The sequence below is a fragment of the Callospermophilus lateralis genome, chromosome 5 (genome assembly GCF_048772815.1).
Source record: "Callospermophilus lateralis isolate mCalLat2 chromosome 5, mCalLat2.hap1, whole genome shotgun sequence".
Taxonomy (NCBI): domain Eukaryota; kingdom Metazoa; phylum Chordata; class Mammalia; order Rodentia; family Sciuridae; genus Callospermophilus; species Callospermophilus lateralis.
The window spans coordinates 103,455,809-103,478,634 of NC_135309.1; the positions used below are offsets into that span (position 1 = coordinate 103,455,809).

General features: G+C 40.6%; 1 protein-coding gene across 1 annotated transcript in view; it reads right to left on the reverse strand.

Annotated features, from left to right (window-relative positions):
- Positions 1 to 12,180, reverse strand: part of Thbs4 (thrombospondin 4) — a 46,351-nt gene extending 34,171 nt beyond the window's left edge. The window contains exons 1-2 of the mRNA XM_076856061.1: positions 11,895 to 12,180; positions 7,548 to 7,751 (exon numbers count right to left, since the gene is read on the reverse strand). Coding sequence (XP_076712176.1) covers positions 7,548 to 7,751; positions 11,895 to 11,982 — 292 coding nt within the window. The 5' untranslated portion in view covers positions 11,983 to 12,180. The remainder of the gene's footprint in view (positions 1 to 7,547; positions 7,752 to 11,894) is intronic.
- Between the last annotated feature and the right edge of the window lie 10,646 nt (positions 12,181 to 22,826).

A 22,826-nucleotide genomic window follows, 5' to 3' on the forward strand; every position in this document is an offset into this window, starting at 1 on the left:
GAACCTAGTAGTCAAAAATATTATGAAATGTTGAATGTCAAAGCAATGACGCAGGGTGATAGCTTTAAAAAACGAAATGAAAGTATTTTGTCTGCTTGAGCAAAGAAGTTCAGAGTGACCTGGACTGCAGGCACCATGCTCAGAAGGTAGTCTGGGGCTTCCTGCTTTGCTTGGCAAATGACTTGACTCTTTGGCACTTTTAAAAATTGACATCATTGTCAGTCTTTCCTCTTCTTTTAACATAATTATACATTTTTAAAAATGTCTTCTTGCTACTAATGTTTTTTGTGATGGATAATCTTGTTTGCCTTTGCTTATTATCTTTATGTGCTAAACTCTAGGTCTTGGTGACTTTAGTGCTTTGGAAATACATACAAAAGGTAAATCAAATAGTTTTTCCTGAAAGTACGTCAAGTAACTTCTAGCTGTGATAAATGCAGCCTATTTCAAAATTTTCTTGTAACAGTTTGAACAAATATAAAGTTTTTAGAGTACATATATACACACAGAGCAAACAAACTACCCAGTGAAAGAAAACCCAGCAATTATATTAAACATCTGTGGAGGTATTTTTTGTTTTGAAAAATTATGAGACTCCTCATAGTATGCAACTAGCTGGTAGGTGACAGAGCTGTGAGGTGCACAGAATCTAAAGGTCATGTTATAGACAGAAGCTGCAAAGCAATTTCTTAAGCACCTATGGAACCTTTATAGCCTTAGTAGAATCACAGAATATTAAGCATTATAAGTCATCCAGCTTAATATTTCACTTCACAAATCCCTTCAATAAAATGCAGCCTCCACCAGCACATTTACAGTAACAAGGAGCTCATTACTTTGCAGAGAAATCCATTTCATTTTTGGATGGCTCTCCAAGATTTTCCTAATATAGAGCCAATATCTGTTTTCTCTGATTTCCACCAATGGATCCTAATTTTACTCTTCAGAGTTATAGACAGATTTAGTCTGATCCTCATTTCAAATGACTTTCTTCAAATACTTTAAGGCAACTTTCATACCTGTCCTGTTTTCTGTCTAGCTCCTTTATTCTCCAGTTCCTTTAACTTTTTCAACTTGGATATGACTTTTAAAAACATGGGGTCCAGATGGGTGCTATTTTCGTGACTCTTCTCAAGGTAGTCTCTGACCTATACATGTCCCTGTGAAATGTGTGCAGGATTAGATGCAATATTATGATTGTGGTTTGGATAATCAGAGTACAGTGGGACTATTAGTCCCCTTAACCTGGGCACATGTGTGCATTAATGAAACCTAAAATAAGAAGACATTTAAAACAGTTTCATTGCAGTCTCTTTTCATTCAACAAACCTTTTTGAGCATCTGATATGTGTCAGGCACTGTGTTCAACACTGATTGGTTTTTAATGCTGTTGAACTTTTAGGTTAGATCTCCAACAACATGTAGTTCTGCAAGTTTTCAACCCCAATGGATTTATATTTTTGTTAAATTTCATCTTCCCACTGTACTATCTTAATATTGATGATGGCATTCAATATATTCAACTCAATTTTCTAACTTCATCCCACTTGCAAATGCAACAATACCATCTTTTTTAAAAAATACCATTTTAAGTTATTGTTTAAAAGTTCAATAGAGAGCTTGTCAAAAGCCAATAGATATGTGACTATGAGGCAACTCATTAACCCATAGAAGTACTATTATCTAGCTATATTATTCAGAAAGGCATAGAGAGTGACTTCATAAGATTCTTTTCTGAAGTTAAAAAACACTATACCCATAGCACCTTTTTGATCTATTAGCTTAGAAACTTTATTGAAAAAAAAGTTTGGTGTGACATATTCTTAGCAACCCCATTTTGCCTTTTTAAAAAAATCCTAGATTTCTTTTCCAGGCAATCCTAAAATACATTGATAATAATACAAACCTCTGGGGGTTTGTCCTAAAGTTCACTAGCCTGTGGTTTTCAGAATTCACTTTTCCTCTCTGATAAAAAGGGAAACATTTGCCTCTCTACAGTCTATTCTCTGTGATTTCTAAATGTCACCCATAGTGGCTCCACTATCACTTTCTAAATACCTCAATATATAATTCACTGGACAATTATACTCCCTAAAGAGATGGAGTGGATTTTTTTCTTATCTCCTCGTCTAGCTTGGGTTTTTGTTTTCTTTTAAGCCATTCTTGACAACTCAAAGAATGTTTCATTGATGGGTAAGACAGAAACTAAAGAGCTATGACTTATTGCCATAATTTACTAATTGTGCACCACATGGTCCTGGCAGTAGGTTTATTCCTTCCTTACTTCTCCCTATTCTGAACATAGCTAAAAACATCCCTTTTATTATCTTATGTGTGAATCACTAACTTTGACTCAGTTAAGTTTCAGCTTCTCTGTCCTAATCATTATAATTTGCATCAAGTTTTAAATTCTTTCCATCTTCTGCATATGACCACTTTGAAATTGAGCTCATTCAAGGGCGTCTCATAGGAATATTTTGAAAGTTAAAAGGGAAAAGGAGGGTTGAGCTTTTATCATAATCCTGACACTTTTAAAGGCTCAATAAATGTTGTTATTAATGTTTGAGGATCCTCATTTCCCCTACTCATTACTGGGTGCAGAATTCTTATTTCTCAACTCTTCAATCTCTCTCAAACTGTGTTTCTTTAGCCTGCGGTCATCAAAACCACTACTCTGAACCATATGACATCTCCTTTCCTTAGGCTGAGCAGTCTGATTCTATTCATGACAGCAAATGCTTGGGGTTCTCTTCACCTCCACAGCATCAAATTGTTCTTCTGTGACAACTGAATGAAGACTAAGGAAGCAATTCTTCCCATTTTCTTTTTCTGAAAGGTTAAGCTATCATCAAGGAAAGTCTTTTTTTCTTTGGAAGACAGTTGCCTAAGTAGCAGACATTGATTGGTCTATCTATCTATCCATTCATCCTATCCTATTTAAGAACCTGGAATTTTTATTAAGCCTCACAGCCTAAAGATTATTATACCTTACAAAATTCAGTTCTTGTAATCAACCTGGGATATAGTGATTATCATCTCCACTTTAGAGATGATAACCCAGGGCTAAGAGAGAATCAGAGAGGTACTCAGGGTGACAAGCTAGTAAGATTTCTAGCTGGGACTCAAAACCATGAAAATAACTGCAAAGCTGTCTCCATGCCAGATACTAGAAAAGCATCAACCATATCCAGCCACATAGTTTATTTCTGTCAAGATTTCATTATCTGCATTTCTAATAACTACAGATCATTTGTAATCAGAAATACTCTTATATTCCTATCCAAAAGTTCTTTAGCATTCATTCATTAACAAAGCTTATTTTGAGCACTTACCATGTACCAGACACTGTGTAATTTCAGAATTTCCACAGTGGTATACACCTTCTTTAACAAACAAGTCTGCTCTTCTCAGCCTCCATTTATTCTATCCAATCTGCTCAGGAACCACTTCTATATTCAAGGCAGTGTGCCTGGACCCCTATTCATACAAACTGCTGCAGCAGATGCAGAAAGAAGTTAAAGGGGCTGGGGATATAGCTTAGCAGGTAGAGTACTTGCCCTGGGTTAATCCCCAGCACCACAAAAGACACATGGACAGACAGAAAGAAAAGGGATGTTGAACCTCCCTGTCTTGAGGGAGCTCACAACCTTTTGGAGAGAAGAACCAGACGTAATTCAAATACAAGGTAAACTAAGACTAGTCCTGTCCTTAAGAGGTGCCAGGTCATACAAAGAAAACTATCCAGAGGTGTTGAGGTATACTGGGTGGGGGCAGGGGGCAAGAACATAAGGATGGAGAAGGAAAGATGGCATCAGTGGAACCAGGAACTGCATGAGGGACAAAAGGAAAGGCTGGTGAGGGTCATGCAGTGGAAGACCTGAATGCACCTTTTTCACTAAAGGTCTCTGGGGTCAGGTGTAACTTAACTGAAATTATGTCTTGCGAGGAGTAATGAGGTGGCCATAGGTGGGATGGCTTGGAGAGGGTGAGTACAGTGGCAAATTTATTCTCTGCAGTCTTCTTCATTCGTTCTACTTTAGTTTTTTTCAGGAGCTCATCTGGGACCAGACAGTCCAATCCTGCTCTTTGATACCATCTGGGAAGTCACCTTCCTTTCTCTCCCAAGTCATGAACTTGTTAAAGTCTGTTAAAGGGAAAGCTCTTATTTCCTACTCAGGTGTTTAAAGCCAGCAGAGATACCTCTGGATTTCTTCTGACTACTTCACTGTTTTCCATGCAAATCAACCAAAAGCCTGATCAGCTGAGGCTCAGCCAGGTTAAGTGACACCTGGAGCTCACTATCCACAGAGCTATCTTCCCCCATCCTCCATAAATTGTGTCCGTATGGCCACCACTGGACACCTCCAAGGGGAGTCATAACCACATACCACCTCTCTTCCTTGGGCCTGATGAACCCAGTGACCTCTCTTTATTGTTCTAGTCAGAATGGACTGCTGCTCCTCCTCAGAACTACCTAGTACTTATCCTACTGTTCCAGTGACAGTACTTCTCTATGCACATTCTTCATCCCTCCAAGCTTTAATACTAGTATCAATTCCTTTGTTTCCTGAGAATTCTGGATTCTTCTGGGCTCTTTTTTTCCCCTCCACATTTTCTAAGAATCTTCTCTAATAATTTGGGGAGGGGTGTTAGCTTTCCATTACTGTGACAAATACCTGAAAGCAAAAACTTAAAAGGAGGAAAGGTTTATTTTGGCTCACAGTTTCAGATGTTTCAGTCCATGGTCTGTTGACTCCATTGCTTTTGGGCCTGTGGGGAGGCAAATTATCACGGCAGCAGGTATGTGGCAGAGAAAAAGCTGCTCACCTCATGATGGCCAGAAAGCAGTGAGAAGCAGAAAGAGGCCAGGGTCTCAATATCCTCCCTTGGGCCTACCATAAGTGACCTAACTTCCTCTAACTAGGCCCCACCTACTAAACGCTTTACCAACTCCCAACAACACCACAGGCTGTAACCGAGCCTTTAAGCACATGGGCTTTTGAGGTCTACAACCATAACAGGAGGCATTCATCAACATTTTCATCTTCTCCCGTAAAACTTCAATCTGGTATTTGGAGCTGGTATTTACAGCTGCAACACATTACCGGTGATTCTCCAGAGGAAACACACTAAGAGTCCCTCACTCATTGATCCACCTGCCCATGTATCCAGTGTTACTCTTGCCTTTATAGAGGAGACGGAAAGCATCAGTTTGAAGGAATTTGCTTCCTTATGTTTCCTGACACCATAGTCTCTCCACCATAGCTTCACATAGACTGGCCAATTTAGAAATATAAGGCAAGCTACAGAAAGGGTGAAATGTTAGGATCAAAGTTTATCCCTGTACTGAGAACCTTCTAGCCATTCAGCTGAATAAGTTGAGGGAAAAAAAAAAAGAATCCTTCCAAAGCATCTGAAGTAGTTTAGTAAGAAGCTGCTGACTTACAGCTGAAAAGCAGTGATTTTACAGCTCACAATGGAGTAGCTGGATGGTTGGGAAGTGAGCAGTTCCTTCTATAGATGTGAGGCAGATGGGGCTGTTCCATTTGAGGCAGATGGCAGACAAATCACCTTTCAGCTCTAAAGACAGGCAAAGGAAGTAGGAATGGCTGACCTATCTGCCTACCATATCCCCAGACACCACATTACCCAAGGCCTCATCACAGAACTGAGAGGCCATGAGGTGTGGACAGGATGCTGACTTGGGAACAGGCGGAAGGAAGGATGGGAAGCGTTGGCACTTGACCTAAAAAGAGGGGTTCAAGTCCCATTTCTTTTTGCTTTAACTCTGTAGTCCTATGAAAACTAAGAATTAGGGATTTTTTTCAGCTGCTAAGTCTACAGATTAAGGGTTCAATCATGAGGAGAATCCAAGAGAGTGTCTACTTTAAGAAGCAGCTTAAAGAAATATAAAACCCAAGAAGAAGGCCTAGTCCTCCTGTTTTATTAAATGCAGGAGGCAGCCTTATCTGTCACATTCCTCTATAAACAAGAACAGGTGTTGTCCTTAGGGAGCCGGTGGAGGGGAAGAGGATAAAAAACAGCAAACATTTTTTGGGGGAGTAATTTTTTAGTACTTGTAGCAACTCACTCCGACAGCAAAACAGACAACAGCAGAGGGATCAAACAGGTGACATACCTGTGTAAACTGGCGTAAAGCAGGCAGAAAAGAGAGCTTTTCATTCTGTTCTACTGGTTGAGAGGTATTTTCTCCATCAAGGCTAGCCAGGTGATTATAGAGCTGGGAATGAGTTCTGCTTAGCCACAGGCATCCAAGGGAACATAAGAGTAGTGTGGATGGTCGCTACAGAATAAATGTTTGTGTCCTCGCCATCAAATCCATGTACTGAAGTCCTAATCATTGTGGTGGTGTTTGGAGGTGGGGCCCTTGGGAGGTAACTAGGTCCTGAGGGTAGAACCCTTGAATGGGGTTCATGTCCTTTTATGAAAGACATAAGGACCTTCCTCTCTCTTATTCTCTCATCCTCTTTCTCTCTCTCTCTTTCTCTCTCCATCCCTCTCTCCATCCCTCCCTCTCCCTCTTCCTCCCCACCCTAAAGAGGATACAGTGAAAATATGGCCATCAGCAAACCAGGAAGTGGCCAATTACAGGACCACATCTCCTGGCACCCTGACCTTAGACTTCCCAGCCTCCAGAACTGTGAGAAATAAATGTCTGTTGTCTCAGCCATGATATGCTGTTATAGAGCCTGAGCTAAGACAATGGCCTAATTATCCTGGGTCTTCTCTCTTCCAGAACCAGATTCAGAATAACAAGAGAATGGGACAATGTCAAAAAGCATCTTGGCCACAAGCAATTTTCCTTTTTGGCAATGCTGGCAATAGAACCCAGGGCCTTGTGCACAACAGGCAAGCACTCTGCCACTGAGTTATACCCCTAGAATTGGTCTTCATTCTTTTTCCCAGTATCACTTCCCATAATATAAGTAAATGTACAAAAATATGGCATTGAAACAAAAATGAACAATGGGTGAGAAAAAAATTGTGCAAGGAAACCATTTTAGGGAAAGTAGACCCCAGATCCTGGATTAGGAGAAAGGAATAGGAGAAGGGGATTTATTTGTTTTTTTAATTATTTTTTGCATACTGGGGATTGAACCCAGGGGAACTCTGCCACTGAGATGTATCTCCATTCCTTTTTGGTGGGGAGGGTATCAGGGATTGAATTTAGGGGCACTCAAACACTGAACCACATCCCCAGCCCTATTTTGTGTTTTATTTGGAGACAGGATCTCACTGAGTTGCTTAGCGCCTCGCTTTTGCTGAGGCTGGCTTTGAACTCTTAATCCTCCTGTCTCAGCCTCCCAGCCACTGGCATTACCGGCGTGCGCCACCGCATTCGGCTTCCCCATCCCTTGTAATTTTTTTTTTTTTTTATTTTGGGTCTCGCTTAATTGCTCAGTCTGGCCTTGAACTTGTAATTCCCCATCTTCATCCTCTTGAGTTGTTGGGATTACAGGCATGCACCACCATGCCTAGCCTGAGAAGGGGATTTTTAAGAAAATAATTTCTGCAAATTTGCTTACCTTTGTTTAAACGCCCCATCACAGTAAATTCAAAATATTTGCTGTTGTCAGTTGAGGAATAGAGGCCGAAAATGGTAGCTGAGCTTTTAGTCTGTAGCTTGAAGGTGGAGATCACATAGAGCTCGTTCAGGGTGGGATCTGTCAGGACTGGTTGCAGAGCACTTGGGTTCAGTCTCTGACTGGAGGACGGAAGAAGGTCAAAGACTGGGGAGAAGGGGAAATGAAGGTAGTCAGCAAAAGATTAACTCGGGGGCAAACATTTGTGTGTGTGTGTGTGTGTGTGTGTGTGTGTGAGTGAGTCATTGGACAATGAGGTACAAAATAATGTAAATGAATCTCTTGTCATTTTTTTTCACATTGCTAAACTCACAGTTCTTCCTTGTCCCTTTTATAGTGTTTGGACATTCGAAGTAGAAGAAATATCACACAATATTCATCACTGGTTATAGCCCTTAAGAGGAGACTAAATTTGCAAACACAAAATTGGATTTGGCTGAACAAGTGACTTTGAAAATGCCCACTAGGAAAAGCACGAAAGGCTTAAAGTACAAGGGGGACAGGTGAGAGCGTCCAGCTAGTTGTTTTTCTCATGTCCTGAAGCAGTGAATTTTCATCGTGGCGTCCCTTATGTACCTCCCAGACCAGAACCAATTGCATTTTGTTGGTCAGTGATAAATGACAGAGAATTCAGCAGAAAGCATGGATATGTGGTAGATACAGTATCAGCAGAATGATTTGCTAGCTTGGTGAGACCTAAGTGCTCCCTTTGTGCCTTTACAATTCTTCAATATTTCTCTGTTAAGAAAAATCCCATTGTGGAAACAAAACAAAATGATGTGGTTTCTATTTCTTGACTGCATCCTGATGGATGCAGTTCGTCTACAAAAAACTGAAATCTGCATTCGTATTTGTATAAGTTGCTTTTGATCAAGCAAGCAGCACTTTTTCAGTAAAGTTTTATAGGAGTCATGAAATCTATGACAGAGCATATCCAGAGCTATTTAAAAGGCAAAGGTCACATTTGAATACTATTCACTAGAAGTTACTTATAATTTCTGTTAGTTTATGCAAATATGATTTGAACAATTCCAAACCAGCGGGAACTTCAGCACCTAGAGCTGTCTCTTGGGATACAACAATCTGGTTAATAAAAGGGTGATATTGATAATATATAAGAAACTTTCACAAAGCAACACCTTGATAAGCATCCTAATAGAAAATTGGACAAGGAACACAAAAAGGCAATTTATAGAAAAAGATTCAAATGACCAGTAAATATATAAACAAATGTTCATATGCTTATCTAATGATGAAGGAATTGCTAATTCAAACAGTAAGATATTACTTTCACTACGAAATTGGAAGAATAATAAATGCAATAATGCCCAACTGTTGGTGAGGGTTCAGGGAAATGGACCCTCTTATCTACTTAGTAAGACTTGAAACATTTTGAAGACTGTTCAAATATACAATATCAAAAGTGTTAAACACTTTGACCTAGCCATTTTGCTTATTAAGGGAATAATGGATAAAATAGTAAGTGTTTTAGGTATTAGGATATTTGCCATTAGTGATAATTTTAGAATTTCTATTTTGGAAGGAATTTTAGGGGGAAAATCTAGATGGAAGGGATGGGAATCCTGAAGCTCTGTTAGCATAGGACTTTTTCATGATAACATAAACTGTTCTTAGCAAAGGAAGGCTTGACAGAGATTAAAGGAATGGTTAGTACCAACCCAAGTCCATCCATGACACCTCAAGTGTTCTATAAATAACTATTCACAATATCCAAATACTAGAAACAACTTAAGCGACTTACAAACCTTGGTATATTAATTTTCCTTCATAAATGCACAAACCATCTACTTTTTAAAACACAGCTATGTACTTACAGATGTGGAAAGATGTTTATGATAAATGAAGTATAAAAATTATAAACTATATGTATAACATGATCCAATTTGAATTACATATATACACAGAAAAAATATTTGAAATGAAAAACAATATAACAACATGTTAAAATTAATAATAGCTATCTTTGGTTTGTATAAGTTTTTTCCTTTTTTGCTTATTCAATTTCTACAATGAATAGCCATTGCTTTTGTTATGAGAAAAAAATGAATAAAAGTTCTAGAACAAAGATGGAAAAAAAAAACAACAACAACCAAGCTACTTAAGAATGTTTATTCTTTTAAAAAGACAATTTGTCTTCCAACTGGATCTAGATGGTTTCTTTTACATTTACCAGAGAACCTTACACAATAATGAATTTAATACTAGTTGTGTTGGAAAGCAGGCTCTCTCGGTGTTCCTTCTAGTGCCTCACATCCCCAAACCATGAAGACAGCTTCCTACTATATTTCAAAAGGCGAATCAGGTTTTTTAATTTCCAGAGAACAGGAAACTACATCCCCATCAATAGGGGCAGAAGGGAAATAAGGTAATATGTTTAAAAGTCTCATTCTGAACAAGGCATCTTCAGAAAAGAGATGTGTGTTCAAGGTATGAGACCTGCAATCAAAATGAAACACATGGTTCTCTTGATTCTTTCTTCAACTTTGATGAGATTCATAATTTAACTCAAGTTAAACTTGCTGTATTTCAATCTGTGTGGTTCATCCGATCCATTTGCTGCTCTCTCAAGAGGTAGAGTTAGAATTAGTTAGTAATGACTTTAGAGAGTGTTTTGAAAAGGAAATGAGATACTACCATTTTCTATTAGTGTTATCACGTTTTGGTAAAAGTACCAGAATCCAATCATAACCCTCTAGTATTAGAGGTAAAATTACAGCTACCAATGAGCCCAACTATTATGGCATGTAAATCAAATACATTCTAATTTAAGACTAGCAATGCAGCTCAGAGGAAAAAGGAGATAAGCAAATTATCTAGCTGAGCTGATAATTGCAGACTAGGCAACTCAATAAAAATATCTATCAGAAACTTGACTTAATCAGATCATCTACTTCAACTAAATTAACCAAATAATTTGCATTGTATAGCCTGAATTTAAGTCTCCATAAAACTCTGATGTCTAAGAAACAGAATCTATATCTAAGGTATACCATGAAGTTGCGTGTTCCAAATGTCAAGAATTTATAGAACACAAAATATTATGCCCATATGTTCAAACCTGCCAAATAACTTCTGCAATAAGAAAACTTTTGAGTTGTGTTTCAGAACTTCTGCTCTTACCTTCCTAGGAGCTCAGAATACAATCCATATTACAGACTACAGCTTTCCAAATATTTCGACCCAAACTAAAATTAGTGCAGTACCCTGTGAAGCCACAGTTTGGGGTTGTCTGATCTGGAACCAAAATGAATGATTTGGTGAAATGCAAAGTTTAAATGGTGACCACTGCAATGAGGAGTGAGGAGAGTTGAGAAGACCCTCACATACTTTGCTCTGGCTTCATAAGGAATAAGAATTTTTACTTCAAGTTGTATCTCTTCCAGTTTTATTTCCTTGGTAATAAATCAACCCAGCCACCAAATTCAAACAGGAAGGTCACCCACCACTGGATAACCAGTCAGAGCCCCAAGCTCTTTCCTTGCTTAAATATTTTTTTTCCTTCTGATCTTTACACGAAATTATGTTTAACACTAAGTGCTTTCTGCCCAGGGGCTATCAGCATCCCATCGCATAAAGGGGTTGGAGAATTCCCCAGGTTTATCTTTTCAAACTTCTTATGGAATTTTTACCTGTTCATAGAAAAAGATCAATTTTGTAACCCCTCTCTATCTCAGGAATTAAGTGATCAAACCAAATTCTGAAAGAACTTTTGCTTTCTGGGATCCAAGCAGACTGAACAAAGGCGAGCAGAAAACAGGGCAAGGGAGTAAATACCAGGCCTTTCTCAGGGCTGTGGGTCTATGGTTTGGGGCGAATATGGTTTCCCATAGTTTCCGCCCCGCCCAAGTGAAAAGACTAGGGTTCCAGGGCTGAGTAGAGGGAAAGGGATATAGCGCGCAGAAACTGGCCTTCATACAACTTAGATTTCACCCTACACCGGACACCAGTTAGAGTTCTAGAACTGTGCGGCAAGCACAGAAGTAAACCTCACGTCCTTGCCTACACCCAAAGGAAGTTTTGCATCTCTCAAACTATTGTTTAGAGAATTAGTCTTATCTCAGGGTAATCAAATTTCAGGAAAAATTTCACCGCTTCCAATCACAATGTGCTTTGATTCTGGTCCCACAGGGGCAGGGGTGTTTGAGCAAGTCCCCAAAAGCAGGGTCGAACAGCAAGAGCTGGTCCCTCCAGTCGCCCAGCCAGCGCAGGACGGTGGGCCCCGCGACGAGACTCGAGCCGGTCCTATGCTGCCGGCTGGGACCCACTTACCCTGGGGGGTGGCCTGGGCGCCGGCTCCTAGCCACGGCTGCAGGACCAGGTGCAGCAGGAGGAAAGCGGCTCCGCGCGGGGCCAGCATGTTGGCTCTCTCCACTCTCCGAGGGGCCCGTAGGAGACAGCTGCTTTGGCTCTGCCTCAGGGTCCCCGAGTGGTGCCCTGCCCCTGGGTCGGGGCCCCGCGGGCAGCACAGGTGGCGGGTGCGCGGTGCGGGCAGTGAGCCGGGCGCGGCGTCCGGGCTGCCGTCGGGAGGGCGCTCGAGGACTGGCTACGCGCAGCTGGGGGCGCTGGCGGCTGGGCTCCGTGGCCACAGCCCCGGAGCTTTATGTCCCGCGGTCCTGGGGGCGGGGGAGGACCGAGGCCAGGGCGGCCCCCTTGGCAGGGATCCCCTTTTGCCGGGAAGAGTGGGGGCGGCCGGAGCCGGGATCGTGGGCCGCAGAGGGAAAGGCGTGGGTGTGGGAGGAGTAGGAATGCGAACCCACAGAGTCCTGGGGTGGGCGCAGACACCGCCCGTGCTTAGGAGTGGGAAGAAGGAGGGTGGGCAGTGGGGGCTGCCGAGGGAGGGAGAGGTGGGAGCACAGCGGGAGCAGGCTCGCGCTGGACAGGCATCTCTAGCCTGAGACCTAGACCCCAAGGAGAGAGGCCAAGGGGAGGAAGACACTGTCCCCTCTCCTCTTGTCCTCCTTTTGTTTTCTAAAGTGAGCATCACTTGGACAGGCTTCCGGTGCCCTCAGGGTTCTCTTCTGTATGATTCCGAAGGCTCTCCAGAAAAGTTTGCCTCCTCCAGCAGTCCAGAGAGCTACTGGTTTCTCGAATTAGAGAGGGGTGTGTGTTGGGGCCGGGGGTGAGCTGGGGATTGAGCCCAGGAGCGCTGTGTCTCTGAACTACCTTCCCAGCCCTTTTAACATTTTGTTTTGAGACAGAGTATTGCTAATTTGCTGAAGCTGGCCTTGAACTTGCCATTTTTCTGCCTCAGCCTACCAAATCACTGGTGTTAGAGAGCTGGGTCACCCCGCCCCAGCTCTTCAGGCTCTTCTTGAATACTTCAAATGGTGAATATTTTTTCCCCTAGGTTTTGAGACATGAACAGTGGCATTTGAGAGTTTTTGTGTTTTTAATTGAAATAAAACACATCTCAAGAAACCCATCCAGAAAAAGCTAAATATAGGATGGTGGGGGCAGTGCTTAATGGAGAGTTTATTTTCAGTCCAGTTTCCTATACCCTGTCTACCCACCTCTATTCCGTTCTCCTTAAAGATTTTGTGTGACATTTTAAAGGTGTGGTCCTAGAAGTATAAGAAAAGGAAAGCACCTAAGTAATCAATGTTTCTTCTAGGCAGAGCCTCCTAAGAATGATATGGACTAAAGAGAGGGGAAAAATATTTGAAAACCAGTAGGAAATTTTTCTCTCTGTAACATCGCAACTAATGGAAAGGATCCAGACAAGTCTTTCTACCTCCATCTTTTATAAAGAATGTCATTTCAAGGCTAGGGTTGTGGCTCAGTGGTAGAGCGCTCACCTAGCATGTGTGAAGCACTAGGTTCAATTACCAGCACCATGAATAATTAATTAAATAAATAAGTAAATAAAAGGTTCATTGACTACTAAAAACATTTTTTAAAAAGAATATCATTTCAAAGTTTAAGAAGCTACCTGTTACAAACTGGGAGCTTAATCCACCATTGTATTCCCAAACTGTGCTAGAACAGTCCCTCACCAGTTATTATTCTGCTTGCAGTCAATAACCTGGAGATTTGTGAGCTATCTTCAGAGCCCTCTTTTATTTGGGGACAAACACAGGTTAGCCAGGTTTCTTTTAATGTACATTATACTAAAGCCACTAGATGGAATGGGTCTGTCAATATGGGTCTGGCGTATGTCTGCCAATTGGAGAGCCTGAAAAGATGCAAAGGGTGAATGTACATGTTTCTACATTATGTGTCTGTTAACTGATAGAGTGGACTAGACTTGCAGACTAGCATTACTTTTGTGTGTTTTATACAGTGAACTTCAGAGTAAAATTTTCTTTGAAGAGTGGATATTCAAAAGGTTGCCACTTTTCAGTGGCTCTCAACTGATTGGGTCTATCAGAATTTCCTTGGGGGAGCTTAGGAAAACACATATTAGTTGTAAATGTACCAATATGTAACAACAGATCCCATCAGTATGTACAACTAAAATGTACAGATTAAAGATGGGGTGGGGGACACATAGTAGGTGCCTACAGGGAACAAAAGGAAACCAAATAACAAAAGGAACAATTAGCATGCTATCTTGTGCTGTAGCTTTCTTTGACACATGAGACAGGACAACAACAACTACTTCTCCTCCTCCTCCTCCTCCTCCTCCTCCTCCTCCTCCTCCTCCTTCTCTTCTTCTTCTCTTCTTCTTCTTCTTTTCTTCTTCTTCTTCTTCTTCTTCTTCTTCTTCTTCTTCTTCTTCTTCTTCTTCTTCTTCTTCTTCTTCTTCTTTTTCTCCTCCTCCTCCTCCTCCTCTTCTTTTTCTTCTTCTCCTTCTCCTCCTCCTCCTCCTCCTCCTCCTCCTCCTTCTTCTTTTTTTAGTTTAGTAACTGGAACTTTATTTTTCTGCCTGAAAACCCTTCAAGAGAAACCTATCAATCAATCCAATTGATACGTGGCTAGAGGAGCTGCCATAATTGTCCTCCTTTCTTTCAGGATGTGCAAATAATGAACCATTCATAACATAGTTGTCCAAGCAAGTGAATTTAGCATTTTTCTTTCTTTTTTTTTCATTTTTTATCAGTTGCACATGACAATACAATAATCTTTACATATCATACATTTGAATCAAATGGGTATAATTTCTCATTTTTCTGAGTGTACAGCTTGCATAATCACATTGGTTATACAAACATATATATACATACAGCAATACTAAATGAGTGACTGAGTAAGCCTCGCAGATGCCTGTGAGTTCTTGCATGGTGTGCCAGACATTGCCTCTTTCTGCTCACATCCAATATTCTGCCTTCCTCAGCATGGTAGCCAGAGTATGGATGAGATGGGAGACTGGAGTATAGGAGAAGAAGGAGGAGGAGGAAGAGGGGGGGAATAACAAGGGGAAAAACAAGGAGGAGGAAAAGGAGGAGAAGGAGAAGGAGGGGAGGTAAAGGAGGAGGAGAAGATGAAGGAGAAGGAGAAGGAGAAGAAGGAGGAGGAGGAAGAAGAAGAAGAAAGAAACTAGGGTTCTTCCCTCTCTTTGATCTGAATGAGTGCATCTTTGTGACTCTTTAAGATCTACTTTCTGCCCTAGGTCCAGATACTACCTCATGGTTGCCTGTTTGGCATGTCTGTTCTTCAATCGCTCATATAACCACTTCCCTGTACTAAATTTCTTCTGTTTAAAATACCTAGATTGGTTTCTGTTTTCCTGATATGTATGACTAAACCATAAGTTATTTGAAGGTAGATACCATTTCTGTGCCACAACATTAAAATATCTGTGATTGTACTTACACTGAATTTTATCATAGTAATGTATTAATTTATTTGTTTATCCTCCCCCCAAATTAGACGGAGGATTGTGTCATTTACTTTCATAGCATCAATTCCAAGGACAGTGTTTCACACTTGGTAGTGAACAGATCATCATATTGACCTTCCTTCTCTTAGTGCTGTAAACTTAGATAAGTAGCTGTGACGTTTGTAACCCATGTGTAGGTGTGGTAGGATGGAAAAATGGCTTGCTTATCCAATAAGATTTTAACAAAAATTCCACAAGTAGAGGCTTAAAAAGTACTTGTGTGATTTGTCTTGCTTACTCTTATACCTCTGCCTTTGCCATGTAGCATTCCTGTGCAAGCCTCCTGGAAAAAGAGACATGGAGTGGACCACCAGCACCCTGGGCAAAGCAGGCAAGATCAGCTATTCCTGACTCAGTGAATGGGTTCAGACAAGATCAATAGAGCTGTCTAGCTGACTGCAGACATGTGAGACGTAAATATTGTTTTTACAAACCATTGAGGTTTGGGGGTCTGTTTATTTTGCAACACTATTGTAGCAATGGATACCTGATATACTGGGCTGCTTTCATTTTCTAATATACGATATATTGTAATACACAATATGACTGCCACCCCCTCCTTTAACATTTTTTTAAATTTATTTATTATTATACTGGGGATTGAACCCAGGGATGCTTAACCACTGAGCCACATCTCCATTCCCTTTTTATATTTTATTTGGGGACAGGGTTTTGCTAAGTTGCTTAGGGCCTCACTAAGTTGCTAAGGGTGGTCTCAAACTTGTGATCCTCGTGTCTCAGCCTCTTGAGCCATTGGGAATATAGGTGTGTGACACCGTACTTGGTAGGCACTGTACCACTAAGCTACATCCCAGCTCTATGATTGGATTTTTCTTCTTCTTTCTATTTTTTTTTTTTTTTTGGTTGGGGTATATTTTTTGTTCTTGTTTTGTTGTGTGTGTGTGTGTGTGTGTGTGTGTGTGTGTGTGTGTAACTGGGGATTGCACCCAGGGCTTTGCCAAGCTAGTGCTTTGCCACTGAACTACATCCCAGCCCACATTTCAATTTTTTGATGTTTGATTGCTGACAACTTTGAAGCCCTGCCACTCCCTCACCTCTCAGTTCCACATCTGAGCAATTCGATAATGCCTGGGTGCTTCTTCCTTTGGGGCTTGCTAGAAGTGCCAACTGTGTACACCCTAGCCTACTCAAGGGAGCTCTCAACACAAACCCAACCACCAGAATACCCCAAAGCGATTCTCCTCTCCCTGCTCTCTCAAACCATTTCCAGACCAGCTTTGGAGCCCACTCTGCCTTCCCCAAAAGCTTCAGTATGTGAGCAATCAATGTTTCCTATCTTTATGTTATTGACAATGATCTTGACATCCAAACACAATTTTGAGAGTGAGGGTGTTTTAGTCAGCTTTTGTGTCACTGTGACCAAAATACCTGACAAGAATGACTAGAGGAGTGAAAATTTATTTGGGGCTCATGGTTTCAGACAACTGACTCCATTACTCTGGGCCTAAGGTGAGGCAGCACATCAAGGGGTAAGGGGTCAGCAATGGGGAATACCGCTCAGCTCATGGCAGTGTGAGGCAGATGATAGAGACAGAGAACGGATAGGGGTGGGGAGGGAAATGGCAAGGTGTGGGTGGTGATGGTGGATCAGGCAAGATGTGCCTGCCTACAGTTACCACCAACTTCATGCAAACTAGGATGTACAATCAAACTTGGATGGATAGAGGAAGTTACAGATCTTGCAAGCCAATCATTTCACATTCCTGAAGTAGTACAGGAGCTCTGGGGGGATACCTCATATCCAAACCATAACAGGATGTTTCCATCCTGCTTTTGTGGGGTGATGATGATATTGTGCTTCAGAAGGGGGAAAATTACTCTTTATACATTGTTGGGCACAACTGAGTAGAAATTTTTAATTTATATTTGTTCATTGATATATTTATAAAGTCATCGTTATTTATGTCAAATTTATACCTTACTGCTTGAAGGGAACATAAATTTGGGATAGTTATTAACATTTAAAGATGGGTAAAGGGACTATGGCAAACATTCTACTGTGCAATGACATTCACACCACAGCTCTGGGAAATGCCGGCTTTGGACTCTAGTTTAGTGTTAACAACAGGTGCTTGATTAAGTGACAGGAAAATAGTTTTTGTAGTAACAACATAAATGAAAAAGGGGTTATTTGATTTGTATGCAATTAAAAATCAGATTTTCCCCCCAAAATTTAAAACATTTTTTGCTTTAGCAATTAGGCATTCAAGATTAGTGAAGCAAGAAAAAAAAGTGTATAAAGTCACTCATTTTTCAATCTCACTAAGGATTTCAGTATTAAAAAGTCTCTCATTAAGTTTCCTTCATATACTTTACTAAATCATATATAAAACTCCTTGGAAAAATAACCATAGTAGAATTGTAAGAATATTCATTACAGTTAATAATTATGTCTGTTGAATAAGTCCATAGGGATTTTTTTCCAATTTTGTTTATTTGTTCAGGGTGAGTTTTGACAAGTAGCATCCCTTAAATTAGTTCTTTCTTTCATTAAACAATACATTCATCCATCCACATGGTGAGTCCTGCAGTATGTAATGATCATATGATTGTTGTTCCAGGAAAATCCCAAATTCAGTGTTACATGTCATAATGTATTTGCTGAGAAAATGTGACATAGTGAACATGGAAATAATAGGACAAAAAACAAACCTGCAAAATACACTGATATTGCAATGATTTAGAAGTAAGGGGTTTGGGATTTGGACTGATTTGATTTGATTTGATTTAGGATAAGTTTTAATTAGGGGAAAAACAATTTGTAAATACTTTAATAAATAATATTAAATGAATAGTACTACTTGAACACCTGGGGATATGTTTAACATAACTAAAAGAACTAACACATGAAGGATTCTTGTAGTTAACTGTCAAAAGGAAAATCGGTGCTGCTAATTACAAATGACCCCTCACTCATTCATAAAGCAATAGGACTCAGTTGCCTACTGTTCTGTCCAACACTAAATTTGAAAATGTTGTTAAGTTTTGCTGTCTTATCATCGACGAGTGCATTGTATTAGAAAGAATTCTGGCCTACCACGCATGAAATTTTAGAGTTTCTTCTCATTACTGTGATCAACGATCCAACAAGAAGCCCCTGTGTTCATTCATTAATTTCTCAACAAATATTTACACTTGTTGATGGCCTGCACTGCACTGGGTGATGGGCAACAATGATGAATGAAGCACAATTCTTATTCTCCAGTTCATGGTCTACTCATGCCAACAGATGACAGAAACAATACGATACAGACTACAGTGGAGATGTTTCATAGAAATAAGAAAGAACTAAGGAGGAAGCAACTTATAGCTAGAGACTTAGAAGAGCTGGTTTTTCACTTGGGAAAGATGAGGATGTAGTAGGTGACATAGGGGAGAGCCTTGCATGCAAAGAGGATGCTGTAATGTGCATGACCATAGTGGGAAATGACAGGGCAGCCTGGAGGATCACAGCGCCATTCACTGAGATACCAGGGAAGCCAGTGATTCGGCTTCACCATGTTGAGTTTAAGGTACCTTCAAGATGCTCAGATGGAGCTGTCCATGAGGCGTTGAGTTACAGGGGTCTGTAACTCGGGAGGGGCATTAATTTGTAAGTGCTAACTATACCTTTAAGTACAGATGAAACCACTTAAGAAGAAGGTGCAAAATGAGAAGAGGGTTTAGAGTGGAATGCTGAGGAACACCAACATTAAGACAACTGTAGAAGAAGCAAGCAAGAAAGATTGAAAGAGGGAAGAGAAAAGTCTGGAAAGTGGTGTCAGGGAAGCATGGCGATAACATGAGATACGGGGGCACCAAGCAACATAAGGATTAAACACTCTTTTGAGGGGCTGGGAGTGTAGCTCACTGGTAGAGCATGTCAGCACGTGCAAGGCCCTGGGTGCAATTTCCAGAACCAATAAATCAATATGTAAGAAAACTTGTAAATAAAAAATGAAAACTCTTTCTGGATTTGCCAACCCAGAGGTTGAAGTAGACAGATGAGGATGGACACCTAGAGATAGCAGGAAGCAGGTTTATTGGCTGCAGCCAGGTTCAAAAGGGTTTTGTTTGTTTGTTTGTTTGTTTGTTTTCTGTCTCCATCAAATCATCCCTCTGAACCCCAAGTTCAGAAAGTTTTAGAACTTCATACCCAGTGTGTAAGGGGAGGGGCTCCGAAGCTCACAATCTGCAGAAGTTCACACAAAAGCAGCTTTCCCACTGTTCTGGGCACCCAATTCAGGCCAAAGACATGGTGAAAATCAGTGTCTGGGAAAGGGAGAGTCCCCCTGGCTTTCTTCCCACCAGCTGGCTCAGCAGGACCTGACTATAGTCCTTTGAGATGCAAACACCTCTGTGAAGGCTCCAGACCCAGACTGGAGGCCTTGAGTTCCTATCACTCTGTCTCTGCAAACACACCCCTCCACCTGAAAACTCCATGGTAGAAATTCTTGCTGATGGTCCAAGAACAATTATGCTGAACAGAATTTTTGAAGGTCTCTAGAAAAGCTTAGTTATGGCAAGGGTCTTCTGAGTGGGGGTCTCTGGCCTGCTTCAAGGTCATTGGTGACTGTTACCAGCAGCTTGATGGAGTACTGTGAGTGAAAGAAGGCAGAGATTGCCATTTAAGGAGTGAGGATGCAGACTAGGCAGTGGAGACAGCCTGGGAAGCTAATGCTCAAGAAGCTTGCCTGTGAAGGGGAAGACGGACACAGGGCAGCAGCTATTAGAGAAAGAAATGAACACATTTTAGGTAGAATGTTGCTGCCAGAGAGGGAGTAATTGATATGTGATTTTTCTTAATCAAGGGGCCCTAAAAGTATAATTAGTATGATTCTGTGGCCTATAAAATTTGATATTTTATGTTTTCTTATTATGTTTTTTCATTTCCTGGATCACATCACCCCTTCAACAATAAAATCTTCACAAGAATGAAACCTGTCTATATAATAAATAATAATGATTCCCATTCTGGGGGCATGGTCTCTTATAACATGAAGTCTAGGGGAGAGAGTTTTAGAACTGCTTCAGTGAATTAACAGTGTGATGCATCAGAATCTGCTGTTGAACTTTCCTTCTGCTTGCAAGATGGCTGCTACAGCTCCAGACATCATCTCTTTACATGATATGTCCAAAGAGAGCATGGGACTTCTGCTTTTCCTCTTTCCCTCTCTCTTTCCTTTTCTCTTTTTCCAAATCTCTCTGAGAAGACTTTTCCTCAGGTCTTTTTGTCCGGGAGTGAGTCATAGACATATATACTCAGGTCTTGTTTGCTAGGAAGGATAGGAAAGTGACAACCTGGTATTTTCAGCCTCTATTATGGAATGTGGGTCCTATTGGGAAGAGAGAAGGGAATAGATTACTGACTGTATCAATATGGGCAGCCACAGGCTCTGTCTTTTCCTGAGTGTCTGCTGTAGTAACTGGGTATCCAGAGCTGAGTCTTTGGCAAATATTTGATCCTTGTTCTCCTTTGTGCAATACACTACAGTTTCATGTAATTGATATATATGAGGCTCACAAATACATGAGGCTTTACAGAAGTGATGTACTGGCAAATCAGAATAGGGTAAGGGTATGGAGAAAAAAACAAAAGACCTAGGAAAAAGTGAACAGGCAGAAAGAAAATGACTTCAATTTCTGTCATTTAATTGAAGAAGGTTTAATGTGTAGAATGCCGTTTATATACAAAATTCCTAGTCCAGGGATTGGCAAACTATGACAAAAAACTATGACAAAAAAAAAAAAGTCCAAATGTAGCTCATTTTCTAGGGTCAGCAAACTAAGAATAATTTTTATAATTTTAAATGGTGGAAGAAAATAAAAAGAAGAGCAATTTTTTCTTTTCTTTTTTTCTTTCTTTCTTTCTTTTCTTTTTTTTTTTTTTTTTTTGGTACTGGGGATTGAACCCAGAGCCACATCACCAGCTCTATTTTTATATGTTATTTAGAGACAGGGTCTTGCTGAGTTGCTTAGGGCCTTGCTAAGTTGCTGAGGCTGGCTTTGAACTCACAATCTCCTGCCTCAGCCTATGGACCTGCTGGGATTATAGGTGTGCACCACCATACCCGGCAAGATCAATATTTTTGATAGGCAAAAATGCTATGAAATTCAAATTTCAAGGTCTATAAGTAAAGTTTTGTTGGAACACGGCCATGCTCATTTGTCTGTGACTGTTTTTGCAGGACAATGGCAAAGCTGAACAGTTGTCACAGAGTCTGTGTGGCCTGCAGGAGCCTAATGTAGTCAATCTCTGGTCCTTTACAGAAAAACTTGCTGACCACATGTTTTCCAGGTAATCTTTGTTTATCAAGGTCAGACTCAATTAGTAAGCAGAAGTAAACCTGGGAAGAAAGGGTAAGCAGATATCAGAGGGCCGCTTCTCCTCTTGATATTCCATTCCTTCCTTTCTGTCTTCTGCTCAGACCTAGGGGTTGAGGCACAGGGCATTAGATTGCCATCTTGCTTCCTAATAAATAAATATGAATTGGCTCTTCCTCTCCTTCCTCTAAGCATAATATTTTCCCAGTGGTATTAAAATAGACCAGCTTCATATCAATAGAGAAGAAGTGGGAAGGAACTGGTCACTGACTTGAGAAATCTGTCTAATGGAAATATGGTTCCTTTTATGGGTCCAGAGAAATGTGAACTGCAAACATGGTTTAGTATTCCATTGGAGCATGAAATTTCTTTGATATATAGCATGCGTTTCATCACATACGTCAGTTAAAAATGAATTTGTGACTTACATAATCCTCAGAGAGGGATTTCCTATGGAATTCTGCCATGCTTCTTCACAAAAATAGTTCTGAGTATGGATAAAATGACTAGCGATGTTGATTATTTTGGCTTCCACATTTAAAATTTGACCAATGGGAAAGGAAAACAGATGTGGCAAATCCAATAAATTTTTAGCAGAAGAGCCAGGGAGAGGAAGCATAGCAGAGGAAATTGGGGACAAGAACAGAGAAGGGACACACACACACACACACACACACACACACACACAATTTCTCTTCCCTTTTCTGTAGAAGAATGCAGTAAGTTTTAACCTTTTAACAACCCACATCATAATAACCAACCTTAAAAATATCATTTAGATAAGGAGCCCTGTCTTATGTTGTGATCTTCACGACAATGAGGTGAGATAGATAGAATAGTTATAATTTCCACGGTACAGATTAGAAAACTAAAGTTCAGGGAGGTTGAACAAACTTCCCAAAGAAATTCCAGAGCCTGGACTCAAACTCAGGTCTTCTGTCCCCAGGCCTAAGGCCCTTCCACTCTGCTGTACTATTTTAGGGGAAATGAACATGTGGTCAGTGCACAAACCCCCGTTTCTGGTTAGACTAAGTGCATTGAGGTCATTAGAACAAATG